This window comes from Schistocerca gregaria, chromosome X (genome assembly GCF_023897955.1).
Source record: "Schistocerca gregaria isolate iqSchGreg1 chromosome X, iqSchGreg1.2, whole genome shotgun sequence".
In the NCBI taxonomy this organism is placed as follows: Eukaryota; Metazoa; Arthropoda; class Insecta; order Orthoptera; family Acrididae; genus Schistocerca; species Schistocerca gregaria.
In genome coordinates, this window is record NC_064931.1 from 546,229,424 (window position 1) to 546,255,482 (window position 26,059).

At 39.6% G+C, this 26,059-nt stretch overlaps 1 protein-coding gene across 1 annotated transcript in view; it reads left to right on the plus strand.

Annotated features, from left to right (window-relative positions):
• The window catches only part of LOC126298788 (probable C-mannosyltransferase DPY19L1), a 215,761-nt gene extending 191,147 nt beyond the window's left edge, over window positions 1–24,614 (plus strand). Inside the window, exons 11-14 of the mRNA XM_049990249.1 lie at window positions 11,377–11,485; window positions 20,454–20,616; window positions 21,530–21,655; window positions 24,244–24,614. Coding sequence (XP_049846206.1) covers window positions 11,377–11,485; window positions 20,454–20,616; window positions 21,530–21,655; window positions 24,244–24,451 — 606 coding nt within the window. The 3' untranslated portion in view covers window positions 24,452–24,614. The remainder of the gene's footprint in view (window positions 1–11,376; window positions 11,486–20,453; window positions 20,617–21,529; window positions 21,656–24,243) is intronic.
• The last annotated feature ends 1,445 nt before the right edge of the window (window positions 24,615–26,059 follow it).

Consider the following 26,059-nt stretch of genomic DNA (forward strand, 5'->3'; position numbering starts at 1 on the left):
CCGTCCTTCCCTAATCCGATGAGACCGATGACCTTGCTGTTTGCTCTCTTCCCCCAAACAACCCAAATATAAAGCTAGCAGCACAGGGGCCCAGATGTCAGTTGTGTTCAGATTATGCCCTCGTATTGTTCATTGTACTTAGCTGCGTCTAGGCTGTTGATTTAGTTCACTCTCCAGACTTGTCATTCTGTCATGTTGTCTTCATTGTTCATCCTTATTATGTGGTTTTCAGCAACTCACCATTTCGATGCCCTAGGGCTAGTTGGCCAGTGTCTCCTGGCCATGTCTGATTCTGGTTACTATAAGTTGCATGTGAGACTCATGTTTCCTTCAAGTCATGATGTGTGTCTATGTGTGGGGATGGGGTTAATATTTGTTGCATCCACTGCATTCTTCAAACTACAGGTGTGCTCTGGTTGTTGCTGACTTGTGGACATCTTCAGGAAATTTTATGAAATTTGTTGAGCACTAGAAGTGCCTAATGCCATAAACTCCAAGCATGAACCAGTCTCCAGTGTGGGGACAACATTGGAACATTCTTTGTTGCAAATTGTAAAGATCTTGATTTCATTGCCTACTGAGGAATTATCTGAACTTCAAGGTAGGCAGAGTGATGAGAAGATAGTGTTGATACATATCATCCATAAATGTAGGAAGTCTGGAATATATACTGGATTTTGATTGAGTTAAATCTCTTGAAACATACTTGACTGAATCTGGTCATGTACTGGGTGGTTATAATTAAAGTGCAGGTACTCATAGAGCTCCAGTGTGGGTTGTAATTATCAAATGGCCATGAAACTTGGTAGATATTCTAATGTGTTCGTGCAGAAGTGAGTTACAATGGAAAAATATTAATTCCAATTTTGGATACTGGGTGAAAATCTGGAGCTGTGAATGCAAGAAAGACATATAGACATGTTTTCATATGTAATAGATTAGGAATGGGATGTGGGCAGAAAAGGACAAATGGCATAATGTTGATTTTATTATTAACCGCTGATTACACAATTTGTTCAATATGAGTACCGGACACATTGACAAAATGCTGTAGAGCTCCAGATTTGCGCCTGCACTGGAACTAATTCTCTTACCAGCATCAATCAGTTCTGCAATAATGCATTAGCATATCTGCCAAGTTCCACTCCGTGTAGTAGCTGCACCTTAATTATAACCACTTGGTATGTTAAAAGCCATTCCCAGCTACTCATGGAACCAACACATTTTTCGCATTTGAATGCTGCTTAATTCTTGCCACATCTAGAGTCAGTGAACCCTAGACAGGTAGAAAAGTGGAGGTGTGAGCTGAGCCATTCCTTTTTTCAATCCAGCGTGGATGCCACCATAGGTTTTTATTATTGTCAATGGAAGGTATCAATCATAGTAAAGTACAACTTGATAAAGTATCTCCTTTCCTGAGATAGATGAGTTTGAGACACTTATGTATCATGTCACAATGTAGTGTTAGTCTATTTTTTAGAGGGAACATGAAACCAATGTCTCCAGTACCTCTTTAAACCATTATGAGACAAATCTGATTAAAATTCATGAAAATAATTAAAAGGATAGCTTGCTACACACCACAAGAGGGGACATTAGAGTTGCAGAACACACCACAAGAGGGGACATTAGAGTTGCAGACAGGCACAATGAAAAGACTGCTAAACATTTAAGCTATCAGACAAAAAGTCCTTCTTCTGAAATGGAAAACACATGTGCGTGCATTGACACACACACACATGGCCGCATGAGACGAAAAGAATACTGCCCTCTTTTTGCCTTGTTGTGCAGCCATAGGCTTGCCCATACAAAGACCTGCCTGTTTCCTGCTACCCTCTCCTTGCATCCCTCCCTACCCCATTCACACCTCCATCACCTCAGACAACTACTTTCAATACTGCGGTATCAATAATTAGTCTTGCCATGGCCATGAGAGTGTGCACTTGGGTGTCTGTGTTGTTGTGTGTGGGAATGTGTGTTCTTATGCTAGAAAAAGAGCTAGTGCTCGAAAGCTGGTGTAATGCTGTTTTTTTACATGTTTCTGTGCTCCATGCATTGATACACCGTAGGTGAATGGTTACATTTCCTTTATTTTGTGCGTTGATCCATTCAGGAATTTCCATTGTTGTTAAACATACTATTATGTTTGATAAAACTAAAATCACATGTGTCTACCTACTGGGATTCTGCCATCAAAGAAGCCATTGAGCTCTAAATAATTTGTTACAATAAATTTAACTGAGACAGTGGCTACACCCTTAGTTGCATTGGAAATGGATATGATGCTGACAGGTAACAAAGAAATCAATTTATTCAAGAATTTTGCCACAAAAAACTGCGGTCTTAGCTTGGTAATAAGATCAGATCAGGTAGGGTACACTGAATGGAACAAAAGTTTTCAGGCAGTCATAGGTCAGAAATGTGCCATTTTGGAGCTGTGGCTATAAAACAACAGCTTATCAGCCACAAGGTCATTCAAGTCTGTGCATATAGATTAACTTGCCTCAGCTACTACCTGTAGTACCTAATGGTTTCCTCTGAGCAGTCAAAGAAGGCAGACATTAAAGTCCTGTCCCAGGCTAGTCATAGTAGACACAAATTTTCTGCGATGTTTACTGCATGAATCTTGACTAAATCACTTACACTAAAAATACCATCATTTTATTAATGCATTGAGATATTAAGCTGTATGGGAGAAGTTTTAATTTTTGCTAATGTGTAGAGAACATGGATGTGAACAACACTTAAAGCTTTTTAAATAAAACAAGCTTTATTAACATCGTACATGTTTATTCTTAATAACTACAAATTTATTTCGCAACCTAATCATCTTGGCAACGAAAACATTTCTTCCAGTGAGAGACCAGTTTGTTGATACCATCTCTGTAAATTGTTTGACTTTGAAGTGTGACATCATCATGTTGATCAACAGGGTGGACAAACTCTTTGAATTTGTGCTTTCAGTTTCCTGAGGGTTACGCAGTACCTCCAGAGTTTATGGTGGTGCCTTTAGGCATGAATTCCAGATGCGCCACATCTTGAACATTCAAGACAGTATGAATATGACTTTCCCTGCTCATGGCATGGTGTTGAACTTGTTTGATGTTGGTGATCTTTTGTGGTGGAACTGCATTGATTCTGTCTTGTTTTTGCGATAAAAATGGTGAAACTAGCTTTCATCACCTGTCACAATGTTATTAAGAAACCCACATCCTCATGCTCAAAACACAAAAGAAATTGTTCATAGGTATCTAGTCTCCTCTGTTTCATGTCAGGGGTGAGCATTATAGTCACCTGATATGCACACAGTTTTCTGTACTGCAGTTCTGCAATGATGGCCTGTTTTCCAACAGTTTTGTGTGATGAATTCATCAGCTCGTTTCGATGAGTCTCATCGGCTGTCACGCGCAGTTGTCTGCTCAGAGCTCTGTCACACACATTGGGTTAGAACTATTATTTCCTTCATTATGAGCACAAACAACCCAATGTCACATATTACTGCTATCAATAAAATCACCACCATACACAGCTTTCAGTCTTCTACGGATTTCAGTTGTAGGCACATTTTCTTTGGTTAGAAACTTGATTACAGCATGCTGTTTCTCACGCACCGACGTAGTTATGTTACATGCTGCCATGTTACATGGTACAATTCAGTGCCCCCTATTGGCAGAGGGTTGCATCTTGCTTCAGCAAAGCAGGAAAGTCAATGAAGTAATATGTGTGACAAGTAATACCTCAACCAATATCGACAACAGAATTAAAAATTCGGAGGCATTATTTTTCAGCTCACACTCATATGATAGACGAGAAAGTGTGAACTAAGACAGAAAGAAAACAAAAATTGAAATAAATACACTTTTTTCTCAAATCACAATTTCTGCAACACATGATCAGCAACTCAGGCAGACATAATCGAATTGCTAGGACACATCTAAACACTTTTGCTTCTGGACAAAATTCCAAGCACTCATCACTGATCTGTCATTGTTTTTGTGACTGTGTCTCCACAGTGGTGCTTTTCCAACATGTTTTGTTTGATTTGATGTCCACAATTGTGTTTGGACTTTATCATCATGTTTTTCTTTGCCTTATATAATGTTTTAGCTTTCTTCTTCAAGGAAGAGTTTTAAAACATGACTGATTTAATGGTGTGTGTGTGTGTGTGTGTGTGTGTGTGTGTGTGTGTGTGTGTGTGTTTTATGAATTTTAATCACATTCATCCCACAATAGTTTAGAGGGGTGCTGAAGACATTGTTGTTATATTGCCCTTAAAAATATGCCACCACACTGTAGCATGATACTTTGTGTACCACCTCATCTCTCTTTGTTAAGCAGAAGAGGTGATTAACATTTGTAGTAACTCAGTACATCCTGTCAAAATCAGAAAACATATATTTTCCATGGATGTGTTCCTCTCTGTTTAACAGCAATTAACAAGAGTGGCTTTCCCAATATCGCTATTGTGAAAGGCAATGAAACTATCCTTTTCCATCATCAGTATGTATTTTATGTTTTTCATTAAGTCAGCTGCCTTTCTTTCTGTAATTTATTCCTGGTCTGCACATTAAGAGAATTGTACATCTTTTGATTTGAATTAAATCACAATTAGAGGTAATAATCATTTCTAGAGCTTCCAACACTTTCATCCTTCTAAAAACAGATTCTGCTTAAGCCATAGCAAAATTATTTCATTTGATATAGAATATCTTATTGCAGATTATGATATTTTGCTCCCAGGGAAGAGAGACAGCAGTACTTTTAAGCACTTTTAACCATTTTCGCAATCTACTTCTACACTGTACAAACCACCTTTTATCGTGTGGTTGAGGTAAATTTTGATACCGCTATGATTTATTCCTTTTCTGTGTTTGTATTACAAATGATGTGTGACAAGAACAACTATTGATAGGACTCCAGATAAGCTTGAGTTTCATTCTTCTTGGAGACCAAAAAGATAAAATGTTAATGTGGTGTTAGTTAACTGTCCCTTATCAGCAGTTAATGTTCACATAGTACTAGGTGCAGGAAGCAGGCATAAATCAGAACTGAATATAGTAAAATCTGAAATTCAGATTGTAATCTATATTGCAAGAATGGGCTGGACACCAACATCTGTGGTATACTGTTATTGCTGTAAAGAACTCTATAGTATCTAGTGAGCTCCTGAATGTGAAATAATCATGGTGAAGGTAAACCTCAAAGGTGGTCAAATATGGCAATCATATGATTCTGTAGACTTTATGCCTCAGTATTTATAGTGGTGGAAGTCTGCTGAGAAAACCTGTAGAATATTGTGGCTAAATTTTCTGAATATGTTGTGATGGGGAAGAGTTCAGCTTATGGGCTATAGAGTGTGAAAGTCGCTTGACTAAAACAGGTGCCAGAAAAAGGGATTTATGCAAAACTGTTCACAGATTATTTGCTGAAAATTATCTTGACTAATTAGAGAACCAACTAATGAAGGTGACAGCTTAGATCTCCTAGTAACTAAGAGAGCCAAACTTTTTGATTCAATTAATGCAGGGACGCAGATCGGTGGCCATAAGGCTGTTACAGCATCAGTGACTACAGTTATTAAAATGAATGATTTAAGTGAAATCAAAGCACTGTTGGGAAACAAAGCAGAATGAAGCCAAAATGAGAATAAGATGAGCAATACTAGGAGCATTGAAGAAATTCAAAAGTGAAATGTAATGACAGCATGTAAGAAGTAATGTCTGTTGTGGTCAAATATGTTAAACTGCTGCTGAGTGCAGCATTCACATATTAAGTAAAAGGGGTTGCAGTATCTTAAATTTCACTTGCAGATGTCCGACTCTAGTGACCGCTGACCGCTTAGGTGGCGCTGCAGCTGCATGGCTGGCAGACAGTGCCGCATGTAGAGGACGCACATAACTGCGCGGCGGCACTTTGAAAGATCAGCAAGGCACAACACTTTTCCCCCCTTTGAAGTTTTTGCACAGGTCTTGATGGAGGTGGCCTGTAGGTTTCTAACGTTCATAGGTGTTGTTTGACTGGCTGTAAAGTCTCAAGGAGGAGGCTTCCCGTACGGACGGAAGTGTCCCTGATGATAAAGGGTTGAGATGGCAGGAGATGTGAGGGTCGAATCTGCTGGAACCCCGTGCACCAATCTGTGCGTTGCGGCAAGTCCAGTTATTATAACAGGAGGCATGGGCGATGTGTGTGTGTCCGTAGGAGAAGGAGGCGAGTAGAGTTGCTCCAACAGATGGTGGTCATCTGGTTCCTGCATGGGCACATCTCCTGTTGGCATCAGTTCTTGTGCTGGCACCGATGTGATGGTGAGACGACTGTGTTGTGAGTAATGAGAGATTCCAGGATCCTGAGCATCAGCGAAGGTGGTGTAGCGGCATCCAGAACAGGCGTTGCTGGCACACAAGGCCGAAGCTGGTCCGAATGACGCACTGCAACTCCCGTGTCCATCTGGATTTCATACATGCGTCAGCCACAGTGTCGTAAGATGTGGCCAGGACTCCATTTTGGCCACCTGCCATATCCCCTTACCCATACAAGGTCGCCGGTGGTGAACCAGCCAAGCGAAGGCACCCGCGTCCGTGAGGTGGAAGACTGCAGAAGATGAAGTAGCGTGCAGGGCTGTCGGCCATGTAAGAGTTCAGCCGGGCTGTGGTCACCCATGAGGGTGAAACAGTAAGAAGCCAGAAATTGTAGAAGTGCGTCATCAGCAGCAGAAGAAGTCAGGAGTTTGCTCATCTGAGCCTTAAATGTGCAGACCAATCATTCAGCCTCACCGTTTGACTGTGGATGGAACGGAGGGGCCGTGACATGCATGACGCCATGACGGGCACAAAAATCCGCAAAATCGGAAGAGGCAAATTGCGGACCATTATCAGTAACAAGAGTAGAGGGAAGGCCTTCCAAAGAGAAAATGCGAGCTAGAGCATTGGTGGTTGCCGCGGTGGTAGCCGACGTGCAATGGACAATGAAAGGAAAGTTTGAGTAGGCGCCAATAACGAGAAGCCAATAAGTACCTAAAAAAGATCCTGCGAAGTCAGCATGAGTACACTCCCAAGGCTTCTCAGGCGAAGGCCACGGTGACAAAGATGACTTCGGGGCGGCGGCCTGTGACGCACAAGGGCTGCAGGCAGTGACCATGTGTGTGATTTCAGAATCGATGTCGGGCCAGTACACATGACGGTGCACCAGAGATTTTGTGCGAGACACACCCCAGTGCCCTTGGTGAAGGAGGCACAAGACCGAAGCATGCAAAGATGCAGGTACAACACGCGGCGAAGCATTTTCGGTGGAAAGGAGGCTAACACCATCCCTAGCCGTGAGGCGGTAACGCAAAGTGTAGTAGTTCTATAACGGAACAGAAGTCTTAGCGGGCAGACGATCTGGCCAACCCTTCTGAATGCAGCGTAAAACCCGGGAGAGGGTAGGGTCAGAACCCGTAGCAGCCGCCAGCCAGTCTCCGGTGATGGGGAACCCGTCCACAACCCGCTGCTTGGCAACATCCAGGTGGAAACACAAAAGTTCGTCCCTATTGAATGCTAGATCAGGACCCATGGGAAGGTGAGACAGTGTATCAGCATTCGTATGTTGAGCCATCGGCCGGAAATGAATCTCATAATTGAAACGAGACAAGTAAAGAGCCCAATGCTGTAGGCGGTGTGTAGCCTTGTTGGGAAGTGACGTTGATGGATGGAACAAGGAAACAAGTGGTTTGTGATCTGTAACAAGATGAAATATGGATCCATAGAGAAAAACACCAAACTTATGAAGAGCATAAATAATGGCCAAAGCTTCTTTTTCAATTTGAGAATACTTTGGTTGGGCATCCGTGAGCGTTTTGGAGGCATAAGCAATGGGTTTTTCAGAACCGTCAGAAAAATGGTGCGCAAGGACTGCACCAACCTCATATTGAGAGGCGTCCGTGGCAAGAACAAGATGTTGGCCAGGTCGATAAATAGTCAGCACGGGGCCTGTTTCAGCATAGTCTTCAATGTCTGGAAAGCCGCATCGCATGACACGGACCAGTGAAAAGGCACGTTTTTATGCAACAGGCAATGCAATGGCTGAGCCACCGAAGCAGCAGATGGTATAAACCTGTGATAGTATGCTATTTTCCCCAAGAAGGCCTGCAGTTCCTTAACAGATGTAGGGCGAGGAAGGGCATCGATCGCTGTGACAGTTTGCTGAAGCGGACGAATACCATCCCGACAGAGTTAAAACCCCAAGTACATGATAGATGCCTGAAAAAATTTTGATTTCTGAAGATTATGCTTAAGACCGGCAGTCTGTAAGACATGAAAGAGTATGCGGAGATTCTGAAGATGTTCTTCAGTGGTGGAGCCAGTGACAACAATGTCGTCCATGTAATTTATACACCCAGGGACAGTGAGCAACAATTGTTCCAAGAATTGCTGAAAGAGAGCAGGGGTGCTGGCAACCCCGAATGGCAATTGTTGGTATTGATAGAGGCCGAAAGGTGTGTTAAGGACCAGAAACTGCTGGGAAACAGTGTTGAGAGGAAGTTGATGATAAGCTACTGACAGATCAGGTTTAGAAAAATACTGGCCTCCAGCAAGTTTAGTGAACAATTCTTCAGGTCAAGGCATAGGGTAAGTGTCGATAAGGCATTGAGCATTTACAGTGGCCTTGAAATCACCACAGAGGCGAATATCACCATTTGGCTTAGCAACATCAATGACAGGAGAGGACCACTCACTGGAAGTGACAGGAAGCAAGACCCCTGAAGCAGTGAAACGATCCAGCTCACATTTGACCTGATCACGATGGGCCAAAGGAATGGGCCGAGCCCAAAAAAATTGTGGCCGAGCAGTAGGTTTGAGAGTGATATGAGCTTCAAAGTCGTTTGCATGGCCTAACCCAGGAGAAAAAAGGGAGGAAAATGTCGTCGACAAGGAATCCAATTCAGCATAAGGAATAGCATCAGAGACGATATTGACAGAGTCATCTATGGAGAACCAAAAAATGTGAAAGGCATCGAAACCAAAAAGATTCTCCGCGTTACCATGGTCGACCACAAATATGGGAACAATGCGAATGACAGATTTGTAAGATACCTCAGCATGAAATTGTCCCAAGTGAGAAATCTTCTGTTTATTGTATGTCCGTAGCTGCCTAGTGACAGGTGACAGGATATGAGACCCATCTGAAGATACGTCTGAGAACTGATGATAGTGGCAGCAGAACCAGTATCCACCTGCATGCGAACATCTCGACCAAGTATTTGGGCAGTGAGGAATAACTTCTCTGAAAGGGAAGAAGTATAATTGACAGACAACACAGAATCAGAGTCAGCGCCATGTTCATGAACATCATATATGTGGTCGTATTTGCAAATGGATGACACATGACCCTTTCTTTTTTGCATTTGTGACACATGGCCCAATGTTATGGACAATCCTCTTGTGAATGTTGCGTAAAACACCGCGGACATGAAGGAAGTTACCGTGGGTTTTGCTGCAGTTTCTTAGAGATTTGTTTACAGTTAGGCCGAGGCTGCACTTGGGAGCGTACTGCGGCCACGTCGGCCAGCAAGGACATGCCACACGCTTTGTCAACAGCGCACAGGGTTGTATTTCCCGACGTCACCCCATGCCTCTGTTTGCGCTCTAGTGGCGCGAGAAATTTCAAAAGACTGAGCGATGGATAGGACTTCATCTAGAGTCGGATTTGCCAACTAAAGGGCACATTGCCTAACTTCTTTGTCGGGCCCCGACCGGAAAATAGCATCTCATACCATGGAATTCGCATAGGATTCTTTGTGAAAGTCAGTAACAAATTGACACTTTTTACTGAGGCCATGAAGTTCAGCAGCCCAAGCACGATAGGATTGATTTGGTTGTTTTTGACAACAATAATAGGCAACATGAGAGCCTACCACATGCGTATGCTTTTGAAAATAAACGGACAGAAGTGAGCACATTTCAGCAAAGGACAAAGACGCAGGATCATTTAAAGGAGCCAATTGCGACAACAACCAATACATTTGAGGTGAAATCCATTAAACGAACAGAGACTTACATGTTTGGTCGTCCGTGACATGAAATGTCAAGAAGTGCTGTCGAAGGCGTTTTTTGTAATCAGACCAGTCTTCTGCTGTCTCGTCATAAGGAGGAAAAGGAGGTAGAGACGACGAGAGATGCCCCGCATTGGATGTCGCGGCGAAATCATGAATCGCATTTGTGAGAAGCGTTTGCTGTTCTATGAGACCTTGCAATAGTTGTTTTAAAGTAGCCATGGAAACACGTGGGTCAACGATGAAAAAGAAAAATTCACTACCTCGTCGCCAATTGTTATAACTTCAAGTTGAACAAATATATTTCAAGGATGACGCAATACATGAAAGTCACAGATCTAGTAAGACGTGTGTCACTTTAACAGTCAAATCATCACTGAGTCCGAGTCTAGCGGCCGCTAGCTGGCTGGCCGCTTAGGTAGTGCTGCTGCTGCTGCATGGCTGGCAGACAGCGCCGCATGTAGAGGACACATGTAACTGTGCGGCGGCACTTTGATAGATTGGCAAGTCACAACAGTTATACTATTCTGTCCACTATACTGTCAGCAGGAGGGCAAACATGGGTGATAAAAGGAAGGCATGCATAGCAAGCAAGTGTTCTTTCCCTCCATTTCACATTGACTTCCCATGTCCTGTGCAGGCATCCAGTTGTCTCCTCTATCCCTTCATCTGAAAACATGTCCCTTTTCTCCTGCCTTGCAAGGTCTTTGAGTCTGCACCCATTTTATACTTCTCAACTTTAGAGTTGATGCGATGCATCAGGATTTCTTACTCTCAGGACATACAGTGCTGGCTGGTGGGATGAGGCAGCCTGCACCGTCACTCGGCCCCAGGCATGTGTCTTTTATAAGTGGTGGCAGACCCTGGAGGCATTGATTGTGTCTCAGTAGTGGGATGTCGAAGTGTGCACGCATCACTAGTCATTAAGCATCAAAATCCTCTGTACAGTCACTCGCCGATCATACTGGCACCAAAACAGAGGATAACAGAGAGGGGACTAAAATACTGAATTCATGATTATGTTGATGTAAAAGAAATTAGTTGTATGCAAAGTGCTCACAAATTTGTGAGTGAAACAACTGGATAATCCAGTGTTCAGTTTTTTCCTTCTTCTTCCAGTACAAGGTTGGGACAGAATGAATTTGGCTGTGGGTGTCATTGGTGATATTTTCATCAATTGGATCTGAATGTCAAATTTTCTAGCGGAGGTCTTCACTATAAAATCTGCTTAAATGACCAGAAATTGGAGGATAATGAGAAGAAATTGTGACTTATAATAATCATCTTCTTTAATGTAATAATGTAAATGTATATGAATTTTTTATGTAAATGATGTATTTCATTTTCAGTATTTCTCTTCTTTGAGGATAGAAGTTCATTGTGCTCTTATTGCACTAGCTGTTGGGCTAATGAGCATTAAAGGAGTCTCAAACATGGAACACCAGAGAGGCATCAGAGGTAAATGTGATTCTTGCAGTTATTCCTACTTTAGTTTTTTTCTTAACCAACTTTAATGTGTGCAGGGATTTAATATACAGAGAATAAATTAGAATTAAGGTACAAACATAAAGTACAATGGGAGCATAAGAATAAGAAGAAGTAACGTGTAATGAGTTACTGAAATTTAAGCCAAGGTGCATTGAAAAGGTACAGTTTGGAGAACCAATTTTTGTCCGTAACATGGTAAGGAAAATTGTAGCAGAACTAGGGGCAGAGGAGACAACTCATTGATTAGTAGAAGCACAAGAGTAGAGGCGCAAGGGAGCATGAAGACTTTGTTAGCTTTCAAATGAGTCCTTTAATGAGCTAGAGTACACACACATAAACACACAGCAGCTACATTATGCCAAGTGAACACACAGCACTGAAACTGCAGTTCAACAGATACTTCACTAGCAAAGTAGAAGCTGACTTGTTGACCCATTAGGTAACAAATGCCACTGAGTGCCCTGGAGTGTAGTTTTGTGACCATGGTCCCATTTCATATAACTAGGAGTACTCACAGGAGAGAGCAATCACATCCATGAGAAACTAAAGCCAGACAGGTTTGTTACCTGTTCTTCACAACCTTTTTGTAATAGGCAGCAGAATGCAACACAATTGTCTCAGTCCTTGCAAACAATAACAGGCTGCATAATATCAATCCAAATTGTCTCCTTTAGGATATCTGCTATTCACATAGGCTCATGACATTTTGTTGAGGAGACACACTATTGAAGGTGTATAAATGCATTCGTTGGAGAAGAGTTTGCAAATATGGCTGCACAGAATCAAGCCGTATTTAGTTTTCTGGCAATTTGCAGCTTAGGTTTGTTTGTGAAGGTGAAAGTGTTTTTCTATGGAGAAAGGGTGTGAAATTACTCCACATTTACTTATAAAGTATTCTCATATTGGGGTAGTGAACCTGATAGTGTGGTCAGTAATGAGCATGTAGGATATACAGACCTTCATGTGATTCAGATTGTTTTTAACACTTCAAAGGTATACAGACAAGAGTCTCTGGCCCTTTGTTCTGCTCTAAACTGCTACCGTAGAGCTAAATTGAATCACACCAGGTGGTGGTACAAATCTCTGCCACGGCCGGAATCAGCTAGCATCACTGATTCTTTATATTGTATTATTGATGCATACTTTTCAAAAACTAGTAGGATTGATAACATCTATATATGTTCCCCTGCTATTGTTTACATTTTATTTGTATTAATGTACTGTACATGTTCTTTACAGTAACCTACACTTTACACCACTGTAGTACAACAATCAGGTTCAACTTTCCAGTGTAAATTAGTTGTATTGTTCTTAGCAGCTACTGCACTGCAAAGAAAAGCTGTTCAAAATGATGGCCAACAATCTCAGTGCATGCCCAACATCAGCATATCATATTCTGCTGGCCTGTTTCAAAATTGCAACAGTATATTGTGAATAACATCACAGGCAGCAACACTCCTGTCAACTAAGTACCTACCTGTATCCACTGGGGTCTCAAATAAATGATATTAGAATTCTATATAGTAAATGAAAAAGTGTTGTACCAAGATGGCTGTGAACTTCCTCACTGACATGAGGTAGTTCTTTATTGTGCTGGAACCAAATCCTCTCACAGACAACTGAAGATGTATCTTGTGACAACTCAGCTAAAACATTTTGCAATAACTGACTAACATTACTATACAAGCAATGATGTGGAAAACAAGGTTCAATAAGATGGTTGTATACAATGCCGTAAACATTTACAATAAAGTGTGCTTGGTGATGTGATAGAATTATCTGCATATACATCCATACTCTGCAAACGACTGTGAGGTGTTTGGCAGAAGTATCACACATTAAGGTTTCTTTCCATTTCATTTGCGTCTGGAGCTCATATAGAATGATTATTTAATTTCCCTTGTGCATGCTGTAATTAGTCTAATCTTGTCTTTGGAGTCCCCATGGGAATGTTACATAGAGGGCTTTTGTATAGCCCTAGATTCCTCACTTAAATGTGGGTACTGAAATTTTGTAAGTTGATTTTGTCCACAATAGTTGGTGTCAATCTTCAAGCATCTTTCCAGTCAGGTTTTTCAGCTTTCTGTGATGCTCTTCCATGAGTCAATGAAACCAATTACCATTAAGCACTGCCCTTCTTTTATACATGTTCATTACCCCTTGTATGACCTGATTGGTGTGGTTGCCACATACTTGAGCAATATTCTAGGATGAGATGTATGAATATTTTGTAAGCAATCTTCTTTGTATACTTTTTCCCAATATCCTACCAGGGAAAAAAAGTTTTCCACTTGCATTGCTTTTCCTCTGGTCGAGTCTGTGTGATAATTCCATCATAACTTCCAATTTTTTACATCTAGATGTTTGTATGGGTTGACTGATTCCAGTTGTGACTCACTAATATCCTAGTCATGGAATACTTATGTTTATACATTTTGTAAAGAACAAGGTTGTGCAGTAGTTAGCATACTGGGCTCTCATTTGGGAGGATGGTGGTTCAAATCTGCCTCCAACTGTCCAGATTTAGGTTTTCTGTAATTTCCCTATATTGATTCAGGCAAATACCAAAATAATTCCTTTGGAAGGGTGCCATTGATGTCCTGCTCTATTCTTAACAGAAATAATCCAAGCTTGTGCTCCATCTGTAATGACCTTGCTGTCGATGGGACTTTAAACCTCAATCTTCTTTCCTTGTTTTTTCTACATTTTGTGAAGTGCACTATTTTACATATCTGAACATTTAAAGCAAGTTGTTTATCTTAGCACAACTATGAAATTTTAGAAGATCTGACTGAATATTTGTGCAGTTTTTTTCTAGATAACTTCATTATCTGCAAAAAATCTAATGTTGCTGTTAATATTGTTTGCTAGGTCATCAGTATACAACATGAACAACAAGTGTCCCAACGTACTTCCATCAGACATTAACAAAGTTACTTCTGTATCTCCATCCAAGATAGCATGCTGCATTCTCCTTACCAAGAAATTACCAGTATAATCACAAATTTCGTTTGACATCCCATAGGATTTTACTTATGTTAATAAGTGTTGATATGGTTCATAGTAACACTTTTTGACAGCCAAGACATATTCCATCTTTTCTACTGCCTTGGTTCGTCACTTTCAGGATGACATCTGAGTAAAGTGAAACTTGCATTAGGCATGATAGATGTTTTTAGAATTCTTGCTCATTAGCTTGGAGGAGGCCATTCTGTTTATGATATCTCATTAGGTTTGAGCTCAGAATGTTATAATATTATATGACCTGTTAGGGTTCTGTTGATCCCATACATGGCTATTCCTGCTGCTTGTAATTCCATTGTGAGTAAATGAAGTCTCAGCCATAAATAGTCCAAAATAGAGGAAATGTGGCCACACAACAAGCTGCTGAAGTAACCACTGGTATCATTGGATTTATGGAGTAAAGTCTGTCTATCTTGTGATGGGATCCTATGCAAAATGTATCAGCACTCTTCATCAAACTCAGCCACTGTGTGACCAACAGAATACAGTATTGGCAAAATGTCTAAACAAAACATAGCAAGAGGAATTTCCAAATGTAAACAATAAAGGTTACTAAGTGATCGGTGTAAGCTTACCAACCTAACACTTATGGAATGTTCTTGTTGAACATGTTAAATAAAGTGTACCATACTCCAGCAATAGATGTTTAATGTCATAATGTTATTTGCACACAACATTCCTTATGTGATGATCAGCTTTGTAATATGCAAGAGTCTCCAAATTCGAACCAGATATTAAGTTACACCAATTAGCACCATATCACCAAATTCTCTGCTGGTAGACTAACACATTACTTTATGCGACTGTACTGAATATTACATGATGTTTATGTTTTCTCTCCCAGGCACTGACTTAGTAAATGTGCATTCTAATAACTTGGTGTGTACTGATAGTTACAAATTGATTGTTGGGTATTGGGTGACTACATGATATTAATGTAATGATTGCTGAACACAAACTAAGACTTTGTGTGCGGCTCCTATTTATAGGCATGCATAATACAGGAATCACAAAATGGTAAAATAATTCTTATTACATATTAAATAATAACATAAAAAGCAGAAAGATTAAAAGAGATAAAGATACAATAGTGCTATATATATATATTTGTTAAACTAATAGCTGTATAATTAGGAAATTGCCAAAGTAGCAGTACTGTTTTGTGGGAGGGCAATGTTAACAAAAAGGGGATTCCCTTTGTTTTCTAGTAACATCTTGAGGAAGTGAAATTTTCTGATTTGAATAATCAGCAAACTAATAAGTTATTTTAATATAAATATGCACTTTTGGAATCAGAGAAATCAAAGCTATGGAACTGTGGTACTGAATTTTGAAAAGAAGTACAAGGGGCATTCAAAAAGAAATGAGCCAGAGTCTGGAATGCACAAAACAGGTGACAGGAGGGTAATATTGTGGCATGTGTAATGAGGTGTGGTTCCAACGAAAGCATGGAAGTTCACAGGCCATTGCTAAAGTGCATGCGTGTATGTCACGTGACTATGCATCAATTGTGACTATGCATCAATCGTCCAATGCTGCCAGTCGCATTACAAACAGTAACATGGAGGCGTCAACAGAAGAGCAAAGAGGTATTATTCGTTTTCTGACAGTGGAAGGAGTAGGAGGGAAAGACATTCATCGACAAATGTCACAAGTGTACAACAAACACTGCATGCCCCTTGCAAGGGTCAAGGCATGGCACAAGCGCGTCAGGGAAGGAAGGATGTTGTTGGTCGTTGATGCACAGTTTGGAGCACCACACTGCATTACTGATGACATCATCCAGCTGGTGAATGCACTTATTACCCAGGACTGCCGAGTGACAGTGAAAGCCATAGCCACCGTGGTCGGATTGAGCATCGTAAGTGTTCACACCATCATGGCGGAATGACTGCACATGTGGAAATTGTGTGCCCAATGGGTGCCTCAATCTTCAACCACACCAGGAAAAATGTCGAATGGCCCATTGTCTTGCTCATCTGCAGTGCTATGCTTGGGAAGGGAATGTGTTCCTGGCACGAATGGTTGCTGGAGATTAGTCATGGTTCATCACTTCGAACCAGAATCAAAACGACAAAGTCTCCAGTGGAAGCATCCAGTGTCACCACCACCAAAAACAGCCAAGGCCATCCTCACAAGTGCAGGAAAGGTTATGCTGATGTTCTTCTTTGACCAAGATGGCCCTCTTCTGATTCACTTTCTGCAGCATGGGACAACAGTGAATGTCCAGTGTTACTCCTAAACCTTGATCATGTTTCGCCAAGCGATCAAAACGGCCAGGCAATATCACCCGTGGGGTCATTCTGCTCCACGACAATGCAAAGCCTCATATGACCAACACAGTTGAGGCACTCCTGCAGAAATTCAAATGGGAGGTTCACAGCCACCCTCCATACAGTTTGCACCTCTCTCCGAGTGATTATGCCATTTTTGATTCCCTTAAAAAGGCTCTGAGGGGGCAAACAATTCGCCTCGGACAACGACGTCCAACTGTATGTGTGGAACTGGTTAACATTGCAGCCCCAGGAATTTACGAGACAATGGGTCAATACTTCTAACATACAGGTACTGGTTTCTGTAATTATGCCTCTGGCTCGTTTCTTTTTGAATCCCCCTTATACATTTTAAGAGTGGAAAATTCTGGAACATGAAAATTTTGAATACTGATGTCTTTTGAAAGATGAAGTTTTAGGAAAAAGTTAAGACATTTCTTGGAAAGAGGAGAATGAAGACCTTAAAATGAACTATATCAGTTTATAAAGAAATGACTATTTGCTCATAGAAAATTTCACCTTCATCACATTTGCATGTATAATTAATCAGTAATATTCCTTTAATAAAAATGTTTCTATTAGGGTCAAATGTACTGTTATTACCAGTAGTCTGCAAACTATCTGGTGAATAATAAATTTTAATGAAATACAGCATGTATAAGAAATTAGCTATTTTGTGTAACTGTCGTATATCTACTACTAATGAACATATGTCAAACAGGGAAAAATAATATTGGTGTCACGGGTGGTATAAGAACAAGTAAGGTGGTTCCACCTTGCTCTCGTAAAAGTGGTGGAGGATCCTGAGATTGGGCATTTACACATCACCTAAGGAAGACAAGTAAATGTCTGTAAGTCCAGGCGGAACAAGAAATTTAGCTGACTAAATATTTCGTACATTACTTCTGAACAACAGTGTTGAGGGATTTGTATATTCTTAATTTGGTCTTCCAGTCCCTAAGTACCCTATCTCAAATGTTAGCAGGGCGCCCCTTATAACACACTGTTTAGTTTTTGGAAACTTGCACTAAATCATGTTGTATAAGCCCATTGAATTCATACCTCACATATCGATAGTAGTGCCATTCATGTGGACCAGCAGGTGAGACATAACACCGCCTGTATTCAGAAAACACCACCTGTATTCAGGGAGAATAGGTTTAAACTTCTTGCATAGTCATCCTAAATAATGTCTTCATGATTTGCCAAAATCACTTTTACTGTATCGATTTATTCAATATGGTGATGGTCAGCAACTTTATCTCTTTTCTTGTTTGCAACTGGATTAGTACTTGGGCTTCTAATAAACCCAGTGTCAGTAAGACATTAAGCCTCAAATTTTCTTCTGTTCTTTGATTCACAGTTGCTACATACTATGCAAATTATTTAAGAGTAAAGGCAACAATTCACCAGATACTAAAAGCTTGGAGGTGTTGTCGACAGGCACACAAACAAGACAGTAAACTTCACTAGCTTTTGAATCAATCCTTTTTTGAGCTAGATTAAAATTATTTATTGTGAGTACACGCTATGTCAGAAGACTGTATGCAGTATTGCTTCACCAGTTTTCGAGTTAATTTGCTGCTGCAGTCATCTTAAATATATAGATTGGAATTGCAATACACATCACTTTATGGAGAAAATAATACTATATTTGAAAGTATATGCTCTTATCTTTCATCTAAGAGTAAATTGAAAGCTTAATTTATGTTGATTAGGCTATCTTATCTGCACCTTAATTGTTTTGACCAATGTATGTGTACCTGTGGTATCATATATGTGACTCATGATGTAAGGGGATGAGCGTGGAAATTCCATTCAAAAATTTGACTGAAGGAGCTGTAAGTTTTGCAGAGAAGTTAATGTGAATAATTTGACTGAGGACAGCTGCATGTAAAGGTGGAATGCTAACAGTTCAGTTGTCTATTTTGCACCTTTTTATTTCCTCAGTTTTTTCTGTAGTTATTTCTACTTTATTTGAATCCAAACATTGCTTGTGGTTCTTTATTTTTTTTGTCATTATTTGTAATGTTTTACTAAACCATTGTCGTGAGCATGTACTAACTACTTACAAGTTCATATCTTGATTTTTATATTTCATTATTGCTGCTTGTTTTAAAGGCTCTGTCCCTGTCTTGTTCATATGTTCATTTTTGCAGCATTCGGGATGTTTTTTGTTATGGCTTCCTTAATGTCTTTCCCATAATATACTCACATATAAATACATGAAAACTAGTACACTCTTGCCCTATGTGAAATATAAACAACGGTTGAGGTGACAGTTCAGCTCTCTACCTTTGTACACAGTCAAGCACAGCAGATAACACATACAAGGGATGCACAAAAATATGAAGAAACACCAAAAACACAATGCATTACAATGCCTACACACACACACACACACACACACACACACACACACACACACACACCCTTCTCTCTGTGGTAGATCATAAAGGCTCAATAACATTGAGATCTGATAGTGACTATAGTTCCCAGGGGAGGTGTGGCAGTTTGGCCTTGTGCTAAAAAAACCAGTCCCAGACAATGTGAGGTGTGCAAACAGGTGCCCTATCATCATGGAACACAGCATCACCATTCGAGATCAAACATTATACCATGAGGTGGACCTGATCAGCCAAAATGGTCACAGAATACTTACAGAGTAGCCACGGGGCCCATGGAGTACCACAACATGGCTGCCCAAATCATTTCTGAACCCCTGCCACGCATTACTCTTGGAACGTAAACTCGACAAGACTCATTGGGCTGAATGACTTTCTTCCGTTGCTCCGTAGCCCAGGTATTATGACTTCAGCACCATATTTTCCTGTTACAGGCATTTGCATCAGGGATGAGTGGTCAAACACTTACATCCTGATTGGTGTTTCAACAGGTATTGTATCGAAGATTTATACTGGGTACAGGGAAAGTGAAAAAACATCATCTCCTGTGTCACAAACACTTTAGCTACCTTGGTTCCGAAAACATCCACCATATGACATGTTTGAATGTACTGAGCTCTGACATAATGCACTCACAATTACACAGAACACTGTTCTAATCATCATCGACACTTGCAATATATTGAGGACATTGCACAGATGCCATTTGTGGTCAAATACAACAGTGCAACCTGCTGACTTGGCTAGCATTTGCATTTATGTTCAAGTTTGCATTTCTCACAGTGTTTCTGTATTTTTGCCCACCCCTGTAGAAACTAGGAGATTATTGCTTAGCATTACAAAATTATTTTTTTAAACCATGACTTAAAATTTCCATCACTGTAATTGAACTGTGTTAAAGAGTAGTACAATATTTTATCACTGTGGTTAACATTATAAATATTGTAATCTGTGGTTAACTGAATGTAATTTGCCTGTTTCAGTCAACAGTGACATCTTTCACAACTTCAGCACAATAATTTAGTATTTGTACATATTACTTTTATTTTATATAGCATTCAACATTGTTATATAATTTCTCTTTTGTTGCAAATTTATAAATTGGAAATGACAGGACTTTCGCAAAACTTCACAACAATTTGACACAACAGTTTAACAAACACTCTTACAAATTGTCTCCTTCTATATATTATATTATCATTATTAATTGCATTATCATATTTTATGTGAGTTTAGGCGAATACAGCAACATACCCATGGAACAGTTAATGATGTGGATAGATACACATGCATCTGAGTCTGCAGTGTTTGCTGGCCCCATGTCAGTGATGGCAAATGTTGCACTATCAACAAAGAGACCTATTGTGAATCATCCACATTATGAGGATATAGAAGCCAGGTCTGTTGTTCAGCTCTTCAGTATTAACTAAATGGCATTAGGTAGATAATAGGAAGATGTAATTTGTATTGGCATGAGTGACTGTTGTAGCTCTGTCATCAGATGTAGATTTTCTATATACATTCTATTTTTTAATGTGTTATATATTAATAGCTTGATTACCTGTGGACCAGATTCAGATTATTCAGATTCTTTATTAGCCATTGACCACATGTAGCAGAACGGGCTTTACATTGTTAATTACTATTTTTCCTTGACCATTGCCCTTCTGTGTAACAGTTGCTTTTTGGTGATATTAATGCAGGTCAGTAATTAGGGCACTACATTATATTGCAGACACTGTAATGTGGCAGTCATTGTGAGTATAACCAAACAAGAACTTATAACACCCAAGGTGAGAGGAATGGAGTGGGGGAACAAGCCCTCTAGCAGCAGGGCTGGCAGTTTACATCTGCGTTCTATGCTCCTACGAAAGCAGAGCTGAAGTAATGGTTGTAAAGATCACTGATCTCTTCTCATGTTGCTAGGGTCATCCTCAAATCCCATCAAAGACCCAGATTAGTCTCTTCACTCATTTCAAAATAAAATAAGAAACAAAAACAACGAGGAATGCAAAACACAACACAAAGCAAAGTGGAAGACACAAAGCATTCAGTAAAGGCTGCAGCACAGTTGTTTGCTGAGGCAGGCAGTGTCATAAACATGGTAATTCTGTCTTGACCTGTATTGTTATCTTACAGAACCACAGTTTAAAACACCCCTATGTAAAACTGCCACATTACAGTGTCTGCATAATATTGATGCTATTTATTATGCTTCAGATATTGTTTACACTAGTTTCCTCATGTTTACTCAAATGAAGGTATGTTACACTTTAGGGTTTGCTAAGGTAAACATTCATCATCTTTCTCAGGGAACGTACAAAGAAGGTGTACATGATATTTGGCCGAAGACCAGCTTGGCAAGTGTTTGAAGTTCTTTCCGACATGGGTGTGGACTATGTTGTCCTAGAAGAGGCCTGGTGTTTACCAAAAAGCAGGTTGGTTAATTTTTTTGTATTGTATGAAAGCTGTTACTAGTACAAGATATTTGCACCACAGTAGTAAATATCAAAACCTTGATGGAACTATGCAGTAGCAGGAAAGAAAATTATTCTTAAACATATTTTCAGTTTTTCTAAGTTTCGTATGTCATTCCAGGGAAGAAAATAGATACTGCTTTCCATTAACTTAATTGTTTGTTGGGCATAACATCTTATTTCTTGAAAAACTACAAACTATTAAAACTAAATTATTATACTTCAATACTTAATTTTTCACTAAAATAATTAAAAGTGTTGATTCCACATTAAGGTTCAGTTTCCCTACATTCAATACGTGCAACTCTCACTACAATGCCATTACTAACACAGTAAGTTGTGTTTTTCTCAATTTAGAATCATGTCATGCTGATAACATAAATTTGCTTATTTATTTCTTCTTGTGTGGTGAAGGGACCATAATTTGTTCATATGGGTGGTTGCCTAAATTTAATTATAGCTTTGATTTGGTTTTTGGTTTACTGATGCACTTCCTAGTGAATGAACAACTTGAGGAACGAAGGTATTTGTGTTAATACTGTGAAATTAATTGAGCAGACTAATACAAAAGACAATTTTCCTGTCAGTTGCTAAAGTTTTCTTGGAAAATAATATTTTTTAAATGATTTAAAATATCAGAGCATTGTCAGAATCAAATAATAGTGTTGTTATTTCATTGATTCTATTTGTCCTTCTCCCTGCCATGTTACTGATATAGATTTTCAAGCAATGGAAAGTCCAGTGTGGAATAACAGCAATATGAAAAAGATAAATTCCTACTCACCACATAGGTCACACACACACACACACACACACACACACACAGCCACTTGGGCCCCTTGAGCCTGAGTGACTGTATACAGTAACTCATTGTGTGGGTGTGTGTGTGTCTGTGTGTGTGTGGTGAGTAATTCTTGTTTTCCATCTTGATGAGAGTCTAATTAAAGTACTTACTCCATGAAAATGAAAACAGTTGTTGATGAGGTTTTCATTATGAATGTTATCTTTTTGAGTGTAGATTTTAGACATTTATCTCAAAATACTTTGTAAGGGTCATTGATAACCAAACAACTGAGTGGCTGTGGACCTCCTTCACCAGGCTTTTCATTTGGTTTCTTTTTTCTCACCCAGTATTGTTATTTCTGATTTTGCAAGTGTAAATTCACTTTTAGCTTCACAGGTTTTGAAATCTAACCTCTTACTATCACTGGACATTGATTTCCCTCTAATTCTACACTGCAGTCCGTGCCCTGGTATCCTGGGTGATTTTACTACTTGGTCTTGTTGTCCATTCCTTCAAGTGGTAATTTCATTGGGCTTCTAGTCAGTACCACACTTATTGTTAGAAGCAACTATCACAGACATAAAGACAAATCCTTCTCTTCTCCCTAAACACAGTATGACATTCATCACTGCAGTTGTGTATTTCAGAACACTCTAGCTCAGAGCACATCCCTTCAAATGAACTATTCCTGGATGGTTCTAGCAGATGCTGTGCAAAATTGGTCATAATTTGTGTTCCTTATGCATGTAGGCAACAACAGTTGTTCATCAGATACAGCACTTAAGACCTCAGTCTACATCTAGCTGCCACCTGGAAGCAGTCTGATGAACATCTGCACCTTCCTTAAGCTACCGGCATGAACACTGATACATGGCTGGCACCTCACACACAACAACCACACTATGTATTCAGTTAAATTGTACCCACCAGCACCATTCTGGTATGTTATGTGTAACAACAGATCACTCATTCATTAGCTCAGTTACACTGTTTTGTTTTCATGCTTAATACATGTTGCTTACTTGAACCCCAGCATGGCAATTTCAATGACAAACTTTACTGCCCCTTTGTCAAATCCTCATTCAAATGTGGTATTTCCACATCATGCGTTAAGAAGTATCATTTTGGACTTGTGCAGCATCCTCTGTTTGGTCATGGTAGTTAGTGTGATTAAGATATTAATGCTCTCCTATTCTTCCTTTATAATTTGCATGTGTCAGTGAATTTGTACCTCCTTGATGATACATTTAATAGAATTATGCAGATTGCTCTTTCTTTTGCAAACCAATTTTGGTGCTGATGTTATCTTCCTTTTTCATTGCCAGCAGTAGCATCCATGTTTTCTAATACAGTGAAGCTTTCTGCTAGTTTTTACTTCACTAATAGATTGTCAGTATGTTCTGATGTACTTTTTCTTTCTGATGTTCATAATCTGTCATTGGTATCAAAACTAAGGTACTGTGGAGACAATAGTCATCGCACTGATTGAAATTCTGTGTTTGGAAATGGTCATTTTTGAGACGTAAATTGCAGCAGCCACTCGCCTTTGTTTCTTCACAAGGGACCAAATACATGATCATTTAGAAACTAATTCAGATGTAATTTCTGTATTAATTACCACTGACAGAGATTGTTTATTGTGCTATTAAATTTGTAGAAAACGTACCAACAGAGATACATTTGCCAAACTTTTCAGCATCTGGTATTATTGCACTCACGTTGTAGTGTTCTGACATTTGCTTATTAGTATTCTTTCTGTTACCAGGGCAGGATGCAGCATCCTAGAAATTTGGGATACAGTGGAGGAGAAATTGCCTTGGAATCCTGTTTGCCCAAAATTGTTTCATGGGGATCCAGACCCATTTGAGAGAGTATTCTCAAATGGCATGTATGTAGTCCTAAAAATACATCAGCGGGATCAGACACCACCTAGCTATGTTGAACTGGTGCCCCCAATGGAGTATATCATGTAGACACCCACGAATGAACTGAAAATGAATACCAAAGAAGAGAAAGATTAAGTGTTGTATATGATTATAGTAAAGTTTTTTAATATTTTATGTGACTTAGCAAGTGAACTGTATTTTTTTTGTTTTGTACTGTTGAATTTTATATTAAAATTTGACTGGTTCGTAATGAATGGTGGCACATGAATTCTATTTTGGCATGACAGCTATTCTCCTAAATAACCCCCCACCCCCACATCACTTCCCCCCTCTCAGTCTGTGTGTGTGTGTGTGTGTGTGTGTGTGTGTGTGTGTGAGAGAGAGAGAGAGAGAGAGAGAGAGAGAGAGAGAGAGAGAGAGAGAGAGAGAGACTTGACATACCAGTTGTGTAAGAACTTTTTTGCTATTTTTACTATAAACAAGTTGCTGTTAGATAAACATTTTTGGTGCTCTGCTGGATGTGTATGAATCTAGTGTTGCATATGCTGAAAATAGCAACATATCAGTGTGGGCATTTGGAAACAGCATTGACATAGGAAATACAGGGTGGTGCATGAAAAACTGGCCCTGAGTACAGAGTGCTTGCCAGTTACACATGAATTGTTGCCTATTATGAGCAGATACAAGAAAAAAATAGCTGAATATGTAATTATCAAGTAACAATTAAATAACAAATAACCTAATGCTGTTGTATCTGCTCACGGCGGGCAATAGTTCACGCGTAAGTGGCAAGCAGTCTGTACTACTTAGGCCAGTTTTTTGTGCACCACCCTGTACTAACGACCCACCATATCTTTAGACAGGTAGCAACAAGTATCTACAGGGTAGCAGTAATAAATTATTTATAAAAACCATCCTTCATATCAGTCTGTCAGTGAAAACTATCAAAATCAATGCAGTTGTTCCTAATATTAGCCTTAACATGCAGCCAGAAAAATGTGGCTGAAGCCTTTAATTTATAATAAGTAGTGAAGTAACATTTCAGGATGTTGTTAGTGGGAAGTATTTCTGGTTACAAAGAACCTAGCAATCTTGCCTGAATACACTCTGTGGCAGAAATTTGTATATTGGAAAGCTTTCAACCAAATGTATTTTGTATGGATTAATTGATCATAATATCCATCAGACTGCACATGTCCCAAATTCTTTAGTCCATTATTAATTCATTGTGAATAAAACTAGTCAAAAAATAAGAGCAGATAGTAGAATGAACAAGGAGGGAACACTATGAGCAGTTGGCTTTTATATTAGTGATAGAAGGAAATTAGGGAAAGAAACAAGTGTTACGAACTGGAAGAGACATAAAAGTGGTGAAAAACCAAGGAAGAGGCTATGACAGACAAAACATGGATAAACAAACTGTAAGAAATTAACATTATGAGAAGGTAAGTAATGGAATCAAAATGCTATCGAAAAAGTTCTCATGAAGTAAAGTCACATTCCGGTTCAATGTAGTACATATTGTTACCTAGGAGTGCTAGCCCAAAAAGTGATAATGGAAAACACCTTCACAGGAAGCTGTGACAACATACGGTTCATGTTATTACGTTTGGTGAGAAAGAGAAAGTTGTTGTAGTGCTGACAGACATGGAGACAGAATGTGTAAGCAAATAATGTTAACAAGCAAAAGTTAAG